At 36.2% G+C, this 15085-nt stretch overlaps 1 protein-coding gene across 3 annotated transcripts in view; it reads right to left on the bottom strand.

The window, feature by feature from the left end:
* The window catches only part of LOC136856844 (ubiquitin carboxyl-terminal hydrolase 2), a 434922-nt gene that overhangs the window by 57468 nt on the left and 362369 nt on the right, over nt 1-15085 (bottom strand). For all 3 annotated transcript variants that reach the window (XM_067135022.2, XM_067135020.2, XM_067135019.2), the window contains exon 7: nt 9222-9468. In XM_067135022.2, coding sequence (XP_066991123.1) covers nt 9222-9468 — 247 coding nt within the window. The remainder of the gene's footprint in view (nt 1-9221; nt 9469-15085) is intronic.

The following is a 15085-nucleotide window of genomic DNA, read 5'->3' as shown; positions in this document are numbered from 1 at the left end:
GTAAAAAGATATAAGTCAAAATATACAGCTTAGTATAAAAAATATGAAGGAAAAACATTCCAATTGCTTGACAAAAGTTACTTGACGTTGGCATGCGTATGTCCGTGATATTTATTGGTCAACATTTCGTAGGTTATTTTAGATTTATTCGGCAAGATTGCGTTGACAAGAAGTTCACCAGATGTTTATAGTTGGCCTAATTTGTAAAAAGAAAGTTGCAGAGATGATGATGGGTGGAAATTCTCAACGTTGGTATGGTTTTTTTTGACGTGAAGGTTGGAGAGCTGTTGTGTTCTTCTTCGATGACAATATATTTTATAAAACGTTGATTGTAAATAATTTATACTATTGAAGAGTATTATGGAAGTTTGATGAAGCTGTTGAATTATTGTTGTTACAGAATGGTTCTATGGCGTTGTAGGCCCATTTAACAAGCTCCCCATAGAACCATTCTGTAACAACAATAATTCAACAGCTTCATCAAACTTCCATAATACTCTTCAATAGTATAAATTATTTACAATCGACGTTTTATAAAATATATTGTCATCGAAGAAGAACACAACAGCTCTCCAACCTTCACGTCAAAAAAAAACCATACCAACGTTGAGAATTTCCACCCATCATCATCTCTGCAACTTTCTTTTTACAAATTAGGCCAACTATAAACATCTGGTGAACTTCTTGTCAACGCAATCTTGCCGAATAAATCTAAAATAACCTACGAAATGTTGACCAATAAATATCACGGACATACGCATGCCAACGTCAAGTAACTTTTGTCAAGCAATTGGAATGTTTTTCCTTCATATTTTTTATACTAAGCTGTATATTTTGACTTATATCTTTTTACCATATATTTAGCAGTTATTTGACCTACATTTCAAACTTTGACTACGGCTTTAAGCCATCAACTGTCTTTTATAGTCACATGACGCCTTCATTTTTAAATGTACCTCTTATGAATCTACCAGTTTTTATGTATCAATTGTTTGTATTATATATTCTCATTGAACTGATTTCATATGCCTTCCACTATGTATTAGACATCTATTAATGACTACGGCTTTAAGCCGTACAATCTTACGACGTCCTAATTAACAAAGAACTACATATGTGTTTATCATTTTATTAGATCTATAGTTATTTCATTGAACATTTTATATGTACTACCTTTGAATCCACTAGTTTTTAGTATCATTTGAATGTAATGTATATTCTCATAGAACTGATATTTTATGCCTTCCACTATCTATTAGACATCTATTAACGACTACGGCTTCAAGCCACCTTCTCTTACTATAGTAGAATCAAACAAGTCCTATTCAACAAAGAACTACATATGTTTTTATCAATATATTTGATTTTTAGTTACCTCATGAACATGTTTATAACTAACGTAAATCTTACCTCTCTTATAATCATCAAACACATTTTTGAATATCTTTAACCAGATGCCTGGTAAAATAATAAGGTTTTTGATAATGACTGAAGATGCCTCACAGTGAGAGGCGAAACATGTCTCATCTGAATAATGTTTTAAAGTAAATGCCAACTTCTTGTAATGTATTGAATAGGTGGAAATAAACAAAAGATATTATCCTATATACAGTTTAAGTGGTATGTTCCGAGCTGTCAGCGGAGAGATGGCGTGGAATGACATTAGTAGACGAATAGGTTTGAATGGCGTCTATAAAAGTAGGAAAGATCACAATATGAAGATAAAGTTGGAATTCAAGAGGACAAACTGGGGCAAATATTCATTTATAGGAAGGGGAGTTAGGGACTGGAATAACTTACCAAGGGAGATGTTCAATAAATTTCCAATTTCTTTGAAATCGTTTCGGAAAAGGCTAGGAAAACAACAGATAGGGAATCTGCCACCTGGGCGACTGCCCTAAATGCAGATCAGTATTGATTGATTGATTGATTGATTGATTGATTGATTGATTGATTGATTGAAATAGGTGGAAGCAATGCTACGATTCAGCGAAGTGCCCCATGGTTGCCAACCCATACGCCCAAGTTAATAGTCCCTGGGGCCCCGTTTAATCACCTCTTACAACCAGGTAGGGGATACCATGGATGGTATTCTACCCTCTCCCCACAGGGAGACTCCACATACTTTTCCCATGTGCCTAACAATGGAGTCACCCATGACCGGGGCCTCAACCCCTCCCAATGTACTCTCCCCTTCTGGTTTCCAGTATCTTCCCTGATTGCTACAGAATTTACCTCCTCCTCCCTTTTCTCCCTCTCACAACTCTGTTCCATCTCTTCCTTCCCATCCTTTATTCTACTGTACATTCCCTCTCCTATATTTCACTTTCCTCTGTAATACTTCCCTGTTCCTCATCTTCCCTCTGTTGTTCTACCTGCAGTGACTCATACAGATTTCTCATCCATACCCCTCCTTAAGGCGACACTGGAGATAAAAAGATAGTTTTACCTGATGCATGGATTTTCACGAAACTCTGTGGGAATGTCACCTACATAAAAGTAGAGATATCACGAACATTTCGTTCATATAGAATTAATAGTTTTTTCAAAATAAATTTTTGGTTTGAAATTTTTAATTCCATTTTTCATGAAATTTAATTAACACGTTAATGTACGTTCGTAATTAGGTAGATAATACTTATTTTAAAAGCACTTCATATTGATTTTTCTGTACATAATTTATATAAGGAGATATATCATACTAAAGTTTGTGTATTTTTGATGTTCTAAAATTTTGGACTTAAAAATCCCTACTACATGAAAAAATTCTGCAATCAAAAATTCCACATGCAGGTTTCTTAATATAGCTGTGATACATATACCATACAAATATTGTTACATTTGGCAGAATTTTATGGGAGAAAAATGGGATTTAAATGTAAAATTACAATTGGCAAACAAAGCATTATTATAGTAATAAATTGTTTCAATTCAGCAGAATAACTTCGTGACAAGAAACTCAATCCTTTCTATTTCAGTCATTAAAAAAATGTCAAAATGACCATAATATAGATTTTTATATCCAGAGTGTCGTCTTAATACTGCCCCTTACTAGACCCCTTTGCTCTCAGTTTCCTTTCCCTTAAAACATCAGCCCACTTATCTTCCACAACTTCTTCCCTTCCTTCTCCTCCCTCTCTTATATCTACTATATCCTGTACATTGTTTGAGGGAGAACCACCTTCATCCCTGTCCTCCATTAGAAACCTAAATATCTTCCTCAAACTCTTCAACTTGTCCATAATACTCCTATCTAGGTGTTAATATAAGGAAAGATCTTCATTGGGGTAATCACATAAATGGGATTGTAAATAAAGGGTACAGATCTCTGCACATGGTTATGAGGGTGTTTAGGGATTGTAGTAAGGATGTAAAGGTGAGGGCATATAAGTCTCTGGTAAGACCCCAACTAGAGTATGGTTCCAGTGTATGGGACCCTCACCAGGATTACCTGATTCAAGAACTGGAAAAAATCCAAAGAAAAGCAGCTCGATTTGTTCTGGGTGATTTCCGACAAAAGAGCAGCGTTACAAAAATGTTGCAATGTTTGGGTTGGGAAGAATTGAGAGAAAGAAGAAGAGCTGCTCGACTAAGTGGTATGTTCCGAGCTGTCAGCGGAGAGATGGCGTGGAATGACATTAGTAGACGAATAAGTTTGAATGGTGTTTATAAAAGTAGGAAAGATCACAATATGAAGATAAAGTTGGAATTCAAGAGGACAAACTGGGGCAAATATTCATTTATAGAAAGGGGAGTTAGGGATTGGAATAACTTACCAAGGGAAATGTTCAATAAATTTCCAATTTCTTTGAAATCATTTAGGAAAAGGCTAGGAAAGCAACAGATAGGGATCTGCCACCTGGGCGACTGCCCTAAATGCAGATCGGTATTGACTGATTGATTGATTGATTGATTGATTGATAAATACCAGTTCACACTCACATGCTTATGCTCATCTTCAATTGTTTACTTTGGCCCAACTTTTTGGGGAAGACAAATTATGAAATCATTAGTAAGCAGTTTTTGGTTAGTTTGGAAACAATAAAAGGGTAAAAAATGAGAACTGTGTAATATGGTTCCATTATTTTGATCCACAGTTCAACTCCATCACACTTCACAATACTCTTTTTGAAATGTAGATTAGCAACAATGTGTGTCTGTGTTCGTCTGAAAATTACTAATTACAGTCATCATGTAGCAATGTAGTCCTACTTTCCTTCACTAGCAGCAGCTGCCACAATAATTACATGTGCACATCCATATCCTTGTTTCTAGTTTTCTATATTTAATTTCACGCATAAGTCTTATCAAACAAATGGTAGGTACCGTCTTCTAATTATTCCATTTCATATAACCCAATTGTATATTTTACACCTTAGTGCCGTTTCCTGATACTGGGTTGGGGATGAAGTGAGATATTTTTACAGCCGGATGCCCTTCCTGTTACCAACCTCAGCTGAGGAGACAATGAAGATGAAATAAATGAAGATGAATGAAATTGGGAAAGGAGGCAAAAGAAATTGGCTGTGACATAGGAATAGGAACTGTGCCGGCATTTGCCTGGAAGTGAAAATGGGAAACCACAGAAAACCATTCTCATGACAGCCAATGGTGAGGTTTGAACCCAATGGTCTTCCGAATGTAGGTATTTGCTCCATACCTGTAGCGTGTTAACACTTCACATAACTCAATTAAATGACTGAATATCTGCTGAGATGAGAACTGCTTACAGAGCATGTGGGCTATGCAGAATGATATGTGTAGCTTGAGCATGCATTTGGGGAACAGTTGCTCGAATCCAACCAGTCTACCAATCTGCATCCCTGAGGATGATTTCCTATTTTCAAATCAGGCAAACATGGGTGATTTACCCTAATTAAGGCAATGGTCGTTACCTACCTTTCCACTGCCAGAATTGCCTTAAACCTATCCGTGCTGATGTGATTTGGAATCAGTTCTATACAAGTTTCTTCAGTTCTTGATCATTTAATGGATGGTGTTATTCTCTTCCGATTGCTTTAATTCTTTTTAATGACCATGTTTAAACAAGGTATGTTCTGGATGATCCTTCCTAAACTGAAGTCCCTTCTTAAATAACTTGCTTTCTATCACTATTCCTGTTCATTATTTACTTCAGCTGGGTGGGCTCCATACGTTTACCGAAGTCTAATTAATCTACTACCTGAAAGGATTTATTTTTCCAAAACAATGCGGTCAAAGTGCAAAATTTTGGAGAATATAATATCACTGCTTTTCTTCTACATCGATTATTATAATATATATATATATAATTCGCTGGGGCCATCAAGGACCACGTTAAGTCTTGTTGCATTTGACACTAAACTTGGCCTTCTTTAGAGCCCAAATTTCCCTCATTCTTTGTGAGTGGGCCTGCTTACGCTCTCTGTCCAAGGGGCACCGTGTCTTCTCTTCGGTTGCTCGTCTCGGTTTAGCCCGTTCGTCAATATTTTCTTGCGAAAGAGATCTCTGTTAAGGGCGTCTTCAGCTGAGATATGTAGCATTTGCAGGTCTGCCCGTCTTTTTCTGATTGTGTCAGTAATTTTCTCTATTTTGCTGTAGACTTCCTTGTTGGATCTCTTTTGATGGATTCCATTTCTGTACTTTGATCCCAAGATTCCTCTCACAATTTTGCGTTCTCTTTTCTCCAGTTCTTCAAGGAGTCCTTTGTTGGCATTTAGTGACAGGGTTTCAGCTGCATATAGAACTACTGGCTTCAGAACTGTTTCATAGTGACGTATCTTGGTGTTTTGGGAAAGGCATTTTTTGTTGTAGATTGTGCGGGATGTTTGGTAGGCTATTTTCAGTTTGCGTACTCGCTCCTGAAGTGCTTCTTTGTCCAGTCCATTTTTCATGATGATCTCACCCAGGTATTTGAATTTGTCTACTCGGGTGATGTCCCCGTATTTTGTATGGAGTTTTGGTGGAGCCTCTTTGATATTAGTCATTACTTCTGTTTTCTCAAACGATATCTGCAAACCAGTTTGTTAAGCAATTTCTTTTAAAATTTCAACTTGAGCTCTAGCGGTTTCTATGTCGTTTGAAAGAACAGCAATATCATCGGCAAATGCTAAGCAGTCTGTTGCGATCCCCTTGGATTTGGTTCCTATTCTCAATGGACTGTAGTTGGTTTCCTGTAATCTCACCTGCCAGGTTCTGATGATCTTTTCAAGAACACAGTTGAAGAGTATCGGGGATAGCCCATCACCTTGTCGGACTCCTGTTTTGATGTCAAAGGAATGTGAGAGACATCCGTGGAACTTTACCTTGGATTTTGTATCGGTCAGGGTGGCTCTAATTAATGCCAGCAGTTTCAAATCAACTCCAAATTCATTTAAGATGTTCAGCAGGACTTCCCGGTCAATGGAGTCGTACGCTTTCTTAAAGTCCACAAAGACAGACACATACTGCTTGGACCTTAGTGTAAAATATCGGATGATCGTTTTGAGATTTTGGACCTGTTCAGCTGTTGAGCGACCTTTTCTGAACCCTCCTTGGTATTCACCTATTTGATGTTCGACTTGTGCTTTCAAACGCTCCAGGATGGCAAGTGATAGAATTTTATAAGTCACGGGTAGCAAAGATATTCCTCTGTAGTTGTTGATGTTCTTCATGCTGCCTTTTTTGTGTAATGGATGGATCAAAGCTATTTTCCAATCTTCGCGTAGGGTCTCCTTGTTCCAAATTTCTTCTATTTGCTTTTGCAAGATATCAAGTGATTCCTCTGGGGCATATTTCCATAGTTCTGCTACTACTGAGTCTTCCCCCGGCGCTTTGTTATTTTTGAGACGGGCAATGTGGCGCTTGATTTCATCTCCGTCGGGTGGTCTGGAATCTTGGTACCTGAGTAAGGGTTCCTTGGTCTCAATGGCGCTTTGCGGTTTAGAGCAATTAAGTAAATTCTTGAAGTAATCTGCCAGAATGCTGCAATTTTCTTCATTTGACGTCGCCAGTGTGCCGTCCTTTCGCTCAAAGCATAGAGATGGTGGTTTATAGCCAATGAGTTTGCGTTTGAAGGCTCTGTAGTACTCTCTGCTTTCATTCTTCCTAAAGGTTTGTTCTATCTTTTCAATGAGAGATTTTTCGTATTTACGTTTCTCAGTTCTGAACACCCTAGCTGCTTGGGCACGCTGGGTTTTGTAGGTTTCCCAATCATTTTCTGATTTCGTAGAGTAGTACTGTTTCCATGCATTGAGTCTTTCTTGGAGGACTGATTCGCAGGTACCATTCCACCAGGCATGCTTTTTGCTTCTCTTGATTTCTGCAACGTCTTTGGAGGCCTCAACAAGGAGACTTTTGGCGTTGTTAAAGTCACAGTCATTTGGTCTAGCCTTCTCCTGGAACTCCTTGACCCTTTGCCGAAGTTTATCATTGTCGAAGCGTGTGATCTGTTTGGTTGTCTTCCTTGTGTTTGCGGGAATTGGTTTCTTTACCTTGACATTCATAATCTCAGGGCTGTTTCTCCTGGAGATTGCAACATGATCAATTTGGAACTCTCCGAGAGCTTGGACGGGAGAACGCCAAGTCATTTGCTTTCTGGGTAGATGGCGAAAGTGGGTCGACATGACCTGCAGGTTGTGATTTTCGCAAATGGACACCAGTCTTTTGCCGTTGGGATTGGTTCTTTTGTGAGCAGGGTAATTTCCTATAACTTTCTTGTACTTCTGTTCACGACCTAGTTGGGCATTGAAGTCACCCAAAAGAAGCTTGACATGGTGTTTGGGGATTTTGTTTAATTTTTCATCCAGTAGGTCCCAGAATCAACTTCGTCTGGATCAGACTTGTTCTTAGCGTTTGTAGGAGCATGTGTGTTAACTAGGGCGTACGTTTTGTTCGCGCATTTAATTGTGAGTATGGACAATCTGTCATTCACAGGCTCAAAATTTGCAACCGATTTAAGGATCTTGGTTCTAACAGCAAACGCGGTTCCAAGCATCACAGCTCCATTGAGGATTCCTCTTTGCGCTTTGCTCTTGAAAAATCGGTAGCCTTCGGATTAAAAAATCTCTTCATCTGGGTACCTTGTTTCCTGTAGGGCCATTATGGATATCTGATTTTCGTGAAGAGCTTTGGTGAGAGTTTTCAGCTTGCCAGTTTGTGTAAATGAATTTATGTTGAAAGCTGTTAGAAAGGTTTTAGATTTTTAAAATTATTATTATTATTATTATTATTATTATTATTATTATTATTATTATTATTATTATTATTATTATTATTATTATTATTATTATTATTATTATTAAGAAAAGAAATCTGCATGCTTAAGAAATAGATATGCAAATTAAAAAAGATGTGTCTGAAGAATTCCATGTGGAGCATGGCATGGAGTGGAAAGATGAATGAATGGAAAATAACTGGTGCAGAGAGAAAGAGAATAGAAGCCTTTCAAATGTGGTGTTACAAAAGAAAGTTGATGGCAAGATGAGTAGATAGGATCACAAATGAAGATACTGAATCAGGTTGGTGAGGGAAGAATGATTTAGCAAAATATATACTTTTTTTTGCAAGCTGCTTTACGTCGCACCAACACAGATAGGTCTTATGGTGACGATGGGATAGGAAAGCGCTAGGAGTGGGAAGGAAGCGTCCACGGCCTTAATTAAGGTACAGCTCCAGCATTTGCCTGGTGTGAAAACGGGAAACCAGGGAAAACCATCTTCAGGGCTGCCGACAGTGGGGTTCGAACCCACTATCTCCCGAATACTGGATACTGGCCGCACTTAAACGACTGCAGCTATCGAGCTCGGTTTAGCAAAATATGACCAGAGATAGACTGATAGGGACATGTCCTGACAAGACATCTCTTGTCCTGTTCAGTTGCTTTTGGAAGGAAGTGTAGTGGGGTAAGAATGGCAGGGGTAAGCCATGTTATTAAATACTGGTACTTAGGTAATACAATAATCGATGAAGGCAAAAAAGGAGGGCGTTAAAAAAACATATACTACCCATACAAGATGTAAGTAGATGAAGAATGCAGTAATTAGGTACAAATCGAAAGGTTAGCATACGAGAGGGTGGCATGAAGCACTAAATCATAAAATCATACCAGTTTAATGAATGAAGATGACAACAACTACTATTACAACAACCACAACAATTTTAAATCTTGTAAAATGTAAATTTGGCCATAAGTTTAACAAGGAGCTTATTACAAAATGAAAATTCAAGAAGTCACAATAAGTGTCAGAATATCAAATACTCACAGGTTTTTCATCACCATCCATAACTTCCTCCCGAGTGAAGTGGTCCAGACATTGCTGAAGTCGCACCTGGCCAGTACGTGAAGGGATAGGAAGTGACAAATCCCAGAAAGGGTCAAATGTCACTGAGCAGTGACCACAAACTGTACAGCGCAGTGTGGATTTGAGTTGTCCAACAAAGATGTCTACTACTTTGCTGTCGTCCATTCGTAAATATCGTTTCCACGACTCGACTGCTTTCTGCTGATCACTGTTTACAAGAATGTAAAAAATAAATATTCAAAGATGTAATGTACAGTATACTCACAATTGTCTTTGCCAATCACTGAATAAATAGGCAAATATTACCAACAACAACAAAAAACACAATATGTTACTTAAAAATTAAATACTAATTTTGAGAATTTATGTATGAATCTACAATATTGTAATATAAATTAAAATCATGTTTTTAAATTATGTAAACTGTTTGGTACTGGCATTTCTTTATCATCCATATACAGATTTCCAGTTTATGGCTTTTCAGTACTGGTATACAGCTAAGTTATTATAAAACTAACAGTAGGCAATGTACCCGTCTAAATGGTACATTATTAATGTGGAGAGAAAATGGGACATTTCTCACATAATTGAGTTTTTTGAATATTTATTCTTTTGCATCAGAGAACCATGCAAGTGAGATTAAAGTTACTGAAATTGAAGATAGTTCTACAATCTAGTGAAAGCCAAGAAAAATCCACTGAAACAATTAAATAATATTAAAACATGGAAATAAGACATTAAAAAGATAAGAATTTAAATTGTAATTACATAACCACACGTAATTTGAAGTATGATACTGCTAGGATGTGAGGACAATAGAGGATATATTCCTAGCATAATATAATTAAGTGAAGGTGATAGAGGCCTGTATTAATGTGGTGGTGATGATCATTAAATTTGTAAACTTAATTCACTGATATAGAATAATAATGAAGCTAAAACAATTTAGGTCTAATAATCAACTAATCTAAACTAGAGTGAGGAAAGTCCCAATAATGAAAATAATGAAGGTAATTAATCTATTGGTTTAAAATTAATGAAGTACAATTTTTAATCTACAGGTTATGATGAGATTCAGTGGGCACTGTATAAGAATTATGATATTAATCAGAGATTACAATATAATTCAATTTATAAGGTCAGACAGAGAAAATATGGTTATAACATTTTTTAAATTGAATATAGAACAAATTTTATGGAGAAAGAAATCTATTAATTTATTTATTAATAGGATTCAGTCAAGCAGTCGTGCTATCATGAAAATAAGCTATTATTATTTTATGAATCTTGGCAAATTTAAATGAAAATCAGGATCATTGAGAAGAATTTAAGATTTATTTAAATATTTCTTCAATTAATGGTGTGTTAATTTGATATTTCAATCCATAATCTATCGAGTGGAGATTCCAGGAGAAGGAATTATTTTGTTAGCAAGTTGTAAAAGTAAGATTTCAAAGAGAAGAAAATAATATCAAGCTACGATTTTGTAAATAAGCAAAAGTATTGTGGTGCGTAGTTAATAAATATTAAATTTATGTGGATTCATGTGTCATTTGTCACATGCCTATCCCTGTACTCCCCTAATGCCAAAAATTTACGACTCTGAGAAATGCCCTTAAATATTGTTCGCAAACATGAATGTTCCACCTCTGGGTACCTTATGTTCTCCGACTGAGTCCCCGAAAATGGTGAAAGTATACAAAGTCAGAGCAGAACGTCTCCGTGTTCACATATGATTTTTTGTGTGAGTTAAGGCTTCAAGAAAAGATAACAATTGATTCAAAAATAACACAGGTAGAGAGGAGTCTCAAAAAATAATCTATTCACATATTAGCTTTTTTTATTAGCTAGTTTACCTGAAAAATAATTTAAATAAATAAATAAATAAATAAATAAATAAATAAATAAATAAATATTCAAAGCAATACACCAAATTTTAATAATTATTTTTTATACCGAATTGTACAAAATGTATAAGGCAAAACCAAAAAATAAGACTCAATAGAGAGACAGTTATTTTTTTTTAGAGGAGGAGTTCCAACTTTTAATCTCCACCCGTATCTACAATTGAATGGATGAAAACCATAACAGTATAAATGACATTTTTAAAAAAATGAGTTAAGTGCAGGATGTAACTCCGGGAGGATGTATCCTTTCACCAGCAAAGAGATACAAGTGATAGCGGTAATATTCTGCGCTCTAGTGATGGGTGGTATAACTACAAATAGCATGCTTTATATGAGTGGTGATGATGTTTAAATGCCTCTTTCTCTGAATGACCAAAATGCTACTTATACCGTTATGGTTTTCATCCATTTAATTCAACTTGCATGTAAATATTTGCAAAAGAACAGATATTAGGTATTACTATACACAAACAGGGGTGTGACTTAGCCCATGCAATGCAACCCGTACCCCTTGTTGGCGCTGTTCTGATTGTGGGACCGAATCTAAGGTCAGAGAAGAGGTTTTATTTCAGAAAGGAGAAATTTTTTATTTTAACTCGGGCTATAAATATTTTGAATCAAACAAGAAAATTAACTCTATTGAATTTGGATAGTGCACCACTACTACTATATTACGCTACTGGTTAACACAATGGCGCCACAGCATTTGCATTTGTACCTTCATTTGTACTTTTCACTTATATGAAGATGATACTTTCTTCCTCCACTGTACTTCCAAGAAACAATAACAGACTCACCCAAGTCGGTGGTGCAAGGTGTATCCCTCCCTCACACCCCTGGAACCAGAGACATCCAGATGGGGGAAACGCAAGTTAGTGTATTCATGGTCTTGTCGGAAGGTGAGATGGTGAAATATTGTGAAATCCAAATGAAAATTATGGAATTGTGTTAGTGCTTTTAAACTTTCCTAGTACCAGTAATAAGATGCCAGTTAGAAATATCCTCTGTAGACTTATCAGTGGAATTACTGACGGCTGTAGGCTCACCCACTAGTACTCTAATTAAAGTGGGGTAACCGGTAAGTTTGCTATACTTTTACGTTATAATATCATTAAGGTTGTTGGATGACTGAGTTTGCATTTATAGCTATTTTGTTATTTAAAAAAGAAACACTCATAAATTATTGCAAAGAAATATCTGGGGTACTGAGATTTTCTCAGTTATTTTTCTTTCACTTCTATTTCTACTGACTACTTACTTTGTTGTTAATAAAAATGATAATTTAAAAATTCGTAAGTCTTAAGTTTGTCCTGGACCCGATTACCCAGATCCTGGATGATTGAACTGACGGACTGGGGATCGACGAGATCAGTGAGGCTATTCTGAATGGTTTCTTCCTCTTCAGATTTCCGAAGAAGTACTGTGTGTTTGACATGACCCTGGAGAATGGCCAACCCATATCACTGACAGTGTTTATCAACTTCTAGTCAAGCATGGACCCAAACAACCAACTTTCCTCTCAACTCAATTGCAGATTTAGTAGAATTCCTTTTTATCTTATCTACTTATCTACTCTGTGCTTTAAAAAAAAAAAAAGACTTTCTGTTTTTGTTGCCCCTTTTTGGTAAATCCAAGTCAAAAACGCTTGCCTTCAGAATCTTGAAACTGTGGTTGGAGACATGTCTCAGCTATATGAACATAAAATGTCCACTGGGCAAATGAGAGTGATTCAGGATTGGATTGAAGGTAGTAAGAGGATTAACATGGGGAAAACTACTGATCATAAAAATCAAAGGATCATAGCAAATGAGGGGAAATATTGAAGAGAAGTATTTCAACACATAGTGCTTATGATGAGCGTTTCTTGTTACTCAAAATCTAGCACTGTGTGGAAAAACTGATACACTTTATACGGGAGACAATGGTAATTTCCTAAAAATCCTAGAGTTTACAGGCATTTTGCTGAGCATTTACGGTGTATAACATCAAAATACATTTTTGTACATTACCTGGAAAACACATTCAGAATGAATTAATCGAGCTTCTAGGGTCAAAAATAAATTTGTACATTGTACAAGACTTACAGAAATATACTTATTACTAAATTATTGTAGAATGTACTCATTGTTAGTAATGCTGAACAATTATCTTTGATTGGTATGTCACTTGTGAAGGAGGAAAAAATTCTTGAATCCACAGGAGATTTTAGGTTTTCTTCCAATAGATTCCACTGGGAAGGCTCTTATCAAAATGCTTTTTTGACAATTAGATAATTTACAGCTACCTCTGAGTAATATACACGGACAGGTCACGACAATGGAGCAAATATGAGAAGGAAAGATCATGGAGTACAAAAGAACTTTAAATCTTAGAGCTTTCTTCGTACCATGTAGTGCTCACTCTTTTAACCTGGTTGTGAATGATGCAGCACTGTCTTATAGTGAAGCTGTTAACTTCTTCAGCACAATACAAGAACTCTACAAATATTTTTCTGTTTTGGTACACAAATGGTCCATGTTAAAGAGTCATGTAACTTTGTTAACACGGAAACCGCAAGTGAAACCCGCTGGGAAAGTAGGACTGATGTGATAACTTTGCTAAGATACCAGATTGGAGAAGTTTACGATGCCTTATTAGAACTCTCCAACTACCCCAGAATTGATGCTTTATGGTAAAAACACTGCACCAAGCTAAGACAACTTCAAGTTTGTCTGCTGTCTTTTTTACTGTGGTACACAGTTTTGTTCAGAATCAATCTGGTCAGTAAACTTTTGGAAAAAGAACAGTTAAGATATTTCTGAAGCTATACAGCTCATCGACCAAGTGAAGAGCATCAGGAACAATAAAGGATTTGAGATGGTACTTGCTGACACTAGGGAAGTTGCTGAAACACTGTAAATCAAACCATACTTTGAAGCAAAGGCATAACTGCATCCAAGAAGAATCAAAAAGAAGTTTGAGTAAGAGTTTGAAAATAAACCACACCCTGAACCTATGGAGGCATTTAGAGAAACTCCCTCTTCTACATTCTATATAAAACTATTTTTTTGGAGGAATGATTCATGCAACTCCAACAATATCAAGACAATTTTGGATTTATGTATAAAGTGACCAAGAGAGAAAAAGATAATTGTTGTAAAATAGTGCGCTAATTTACAAATTACATAGACAGATGAAAATCATTCTGATGTAGACAGGTTTCAACAGTACCAAGAATTGTTGGTGCTTGTCTTTATCTTACCAAAACACTGCCCAAGGGATATCTTCTATTGCATGTAATGAATTTCATGTTGGATCCGTATTGGCACTGAATGATCACTCTTTCAGATATGTATAATTCCACTTTTTCAATATAAATGATGATTTATCAAATCACTAAAATTACACGATCATATTATAATTTTTTTTGGTAGGACACATTTCATCCCTATGAATTTGCCATTTAAATTCTAATGATAAAAATGTGCATATCAAATATACTATGTTGCACTGAGATGATATTAGATTTTTTAAATTGTCACAGTCCACTAATGTCTAAATAATACTGTGCATGTGTGTGTGAACACAATGCAGAAATGAAACACTGTCTTTGTCATCAGATACACGTTAAAATAAAAGAGAAAAAATTCAAAAGTAGAATGTTTTTTATTAATGTCTTGAGGTTATCACTGGGTATTAAGATAATGTCACTAAGCAGCTGTGAATATATTACTGACCCTGCAGTAAAGCACAGTTCACCCAATGGTAGCAGGGAACTCCTTTCTTATAACACCTTCAAATTTAAACACATTAAAGCTTAGTTCAGATTTGGTTCCTTCTTACCTATTGCTAAAATACGATCTTCAAGAACAATGCCATTTTTTGAAAGGTGTTCTGCAGTACATCTGACCCCACCAACAATGTTCTCATTTTCCACCA

Source organism: Anabrus simplex, chromosome 1 (genome assembly GCF_040414725.1).
Source record: "Anabrus simplex isolate iqAnaSimp1 chromosome 1, ASM4041472v1, whole genome shotgun sequence".
Classification (NCBI taxonomy): Eukaryota; Metazoa; Arthropoda; class Insecta; order Orthoptera; family Tettigoniidae; genus Anabrus; species Anabrus simplex.
The sequence above is the reverse complement of the archived record's forward strand: the minus strand, read 5'-3'. Positions and strand labels throughout refer to the sequence as shown.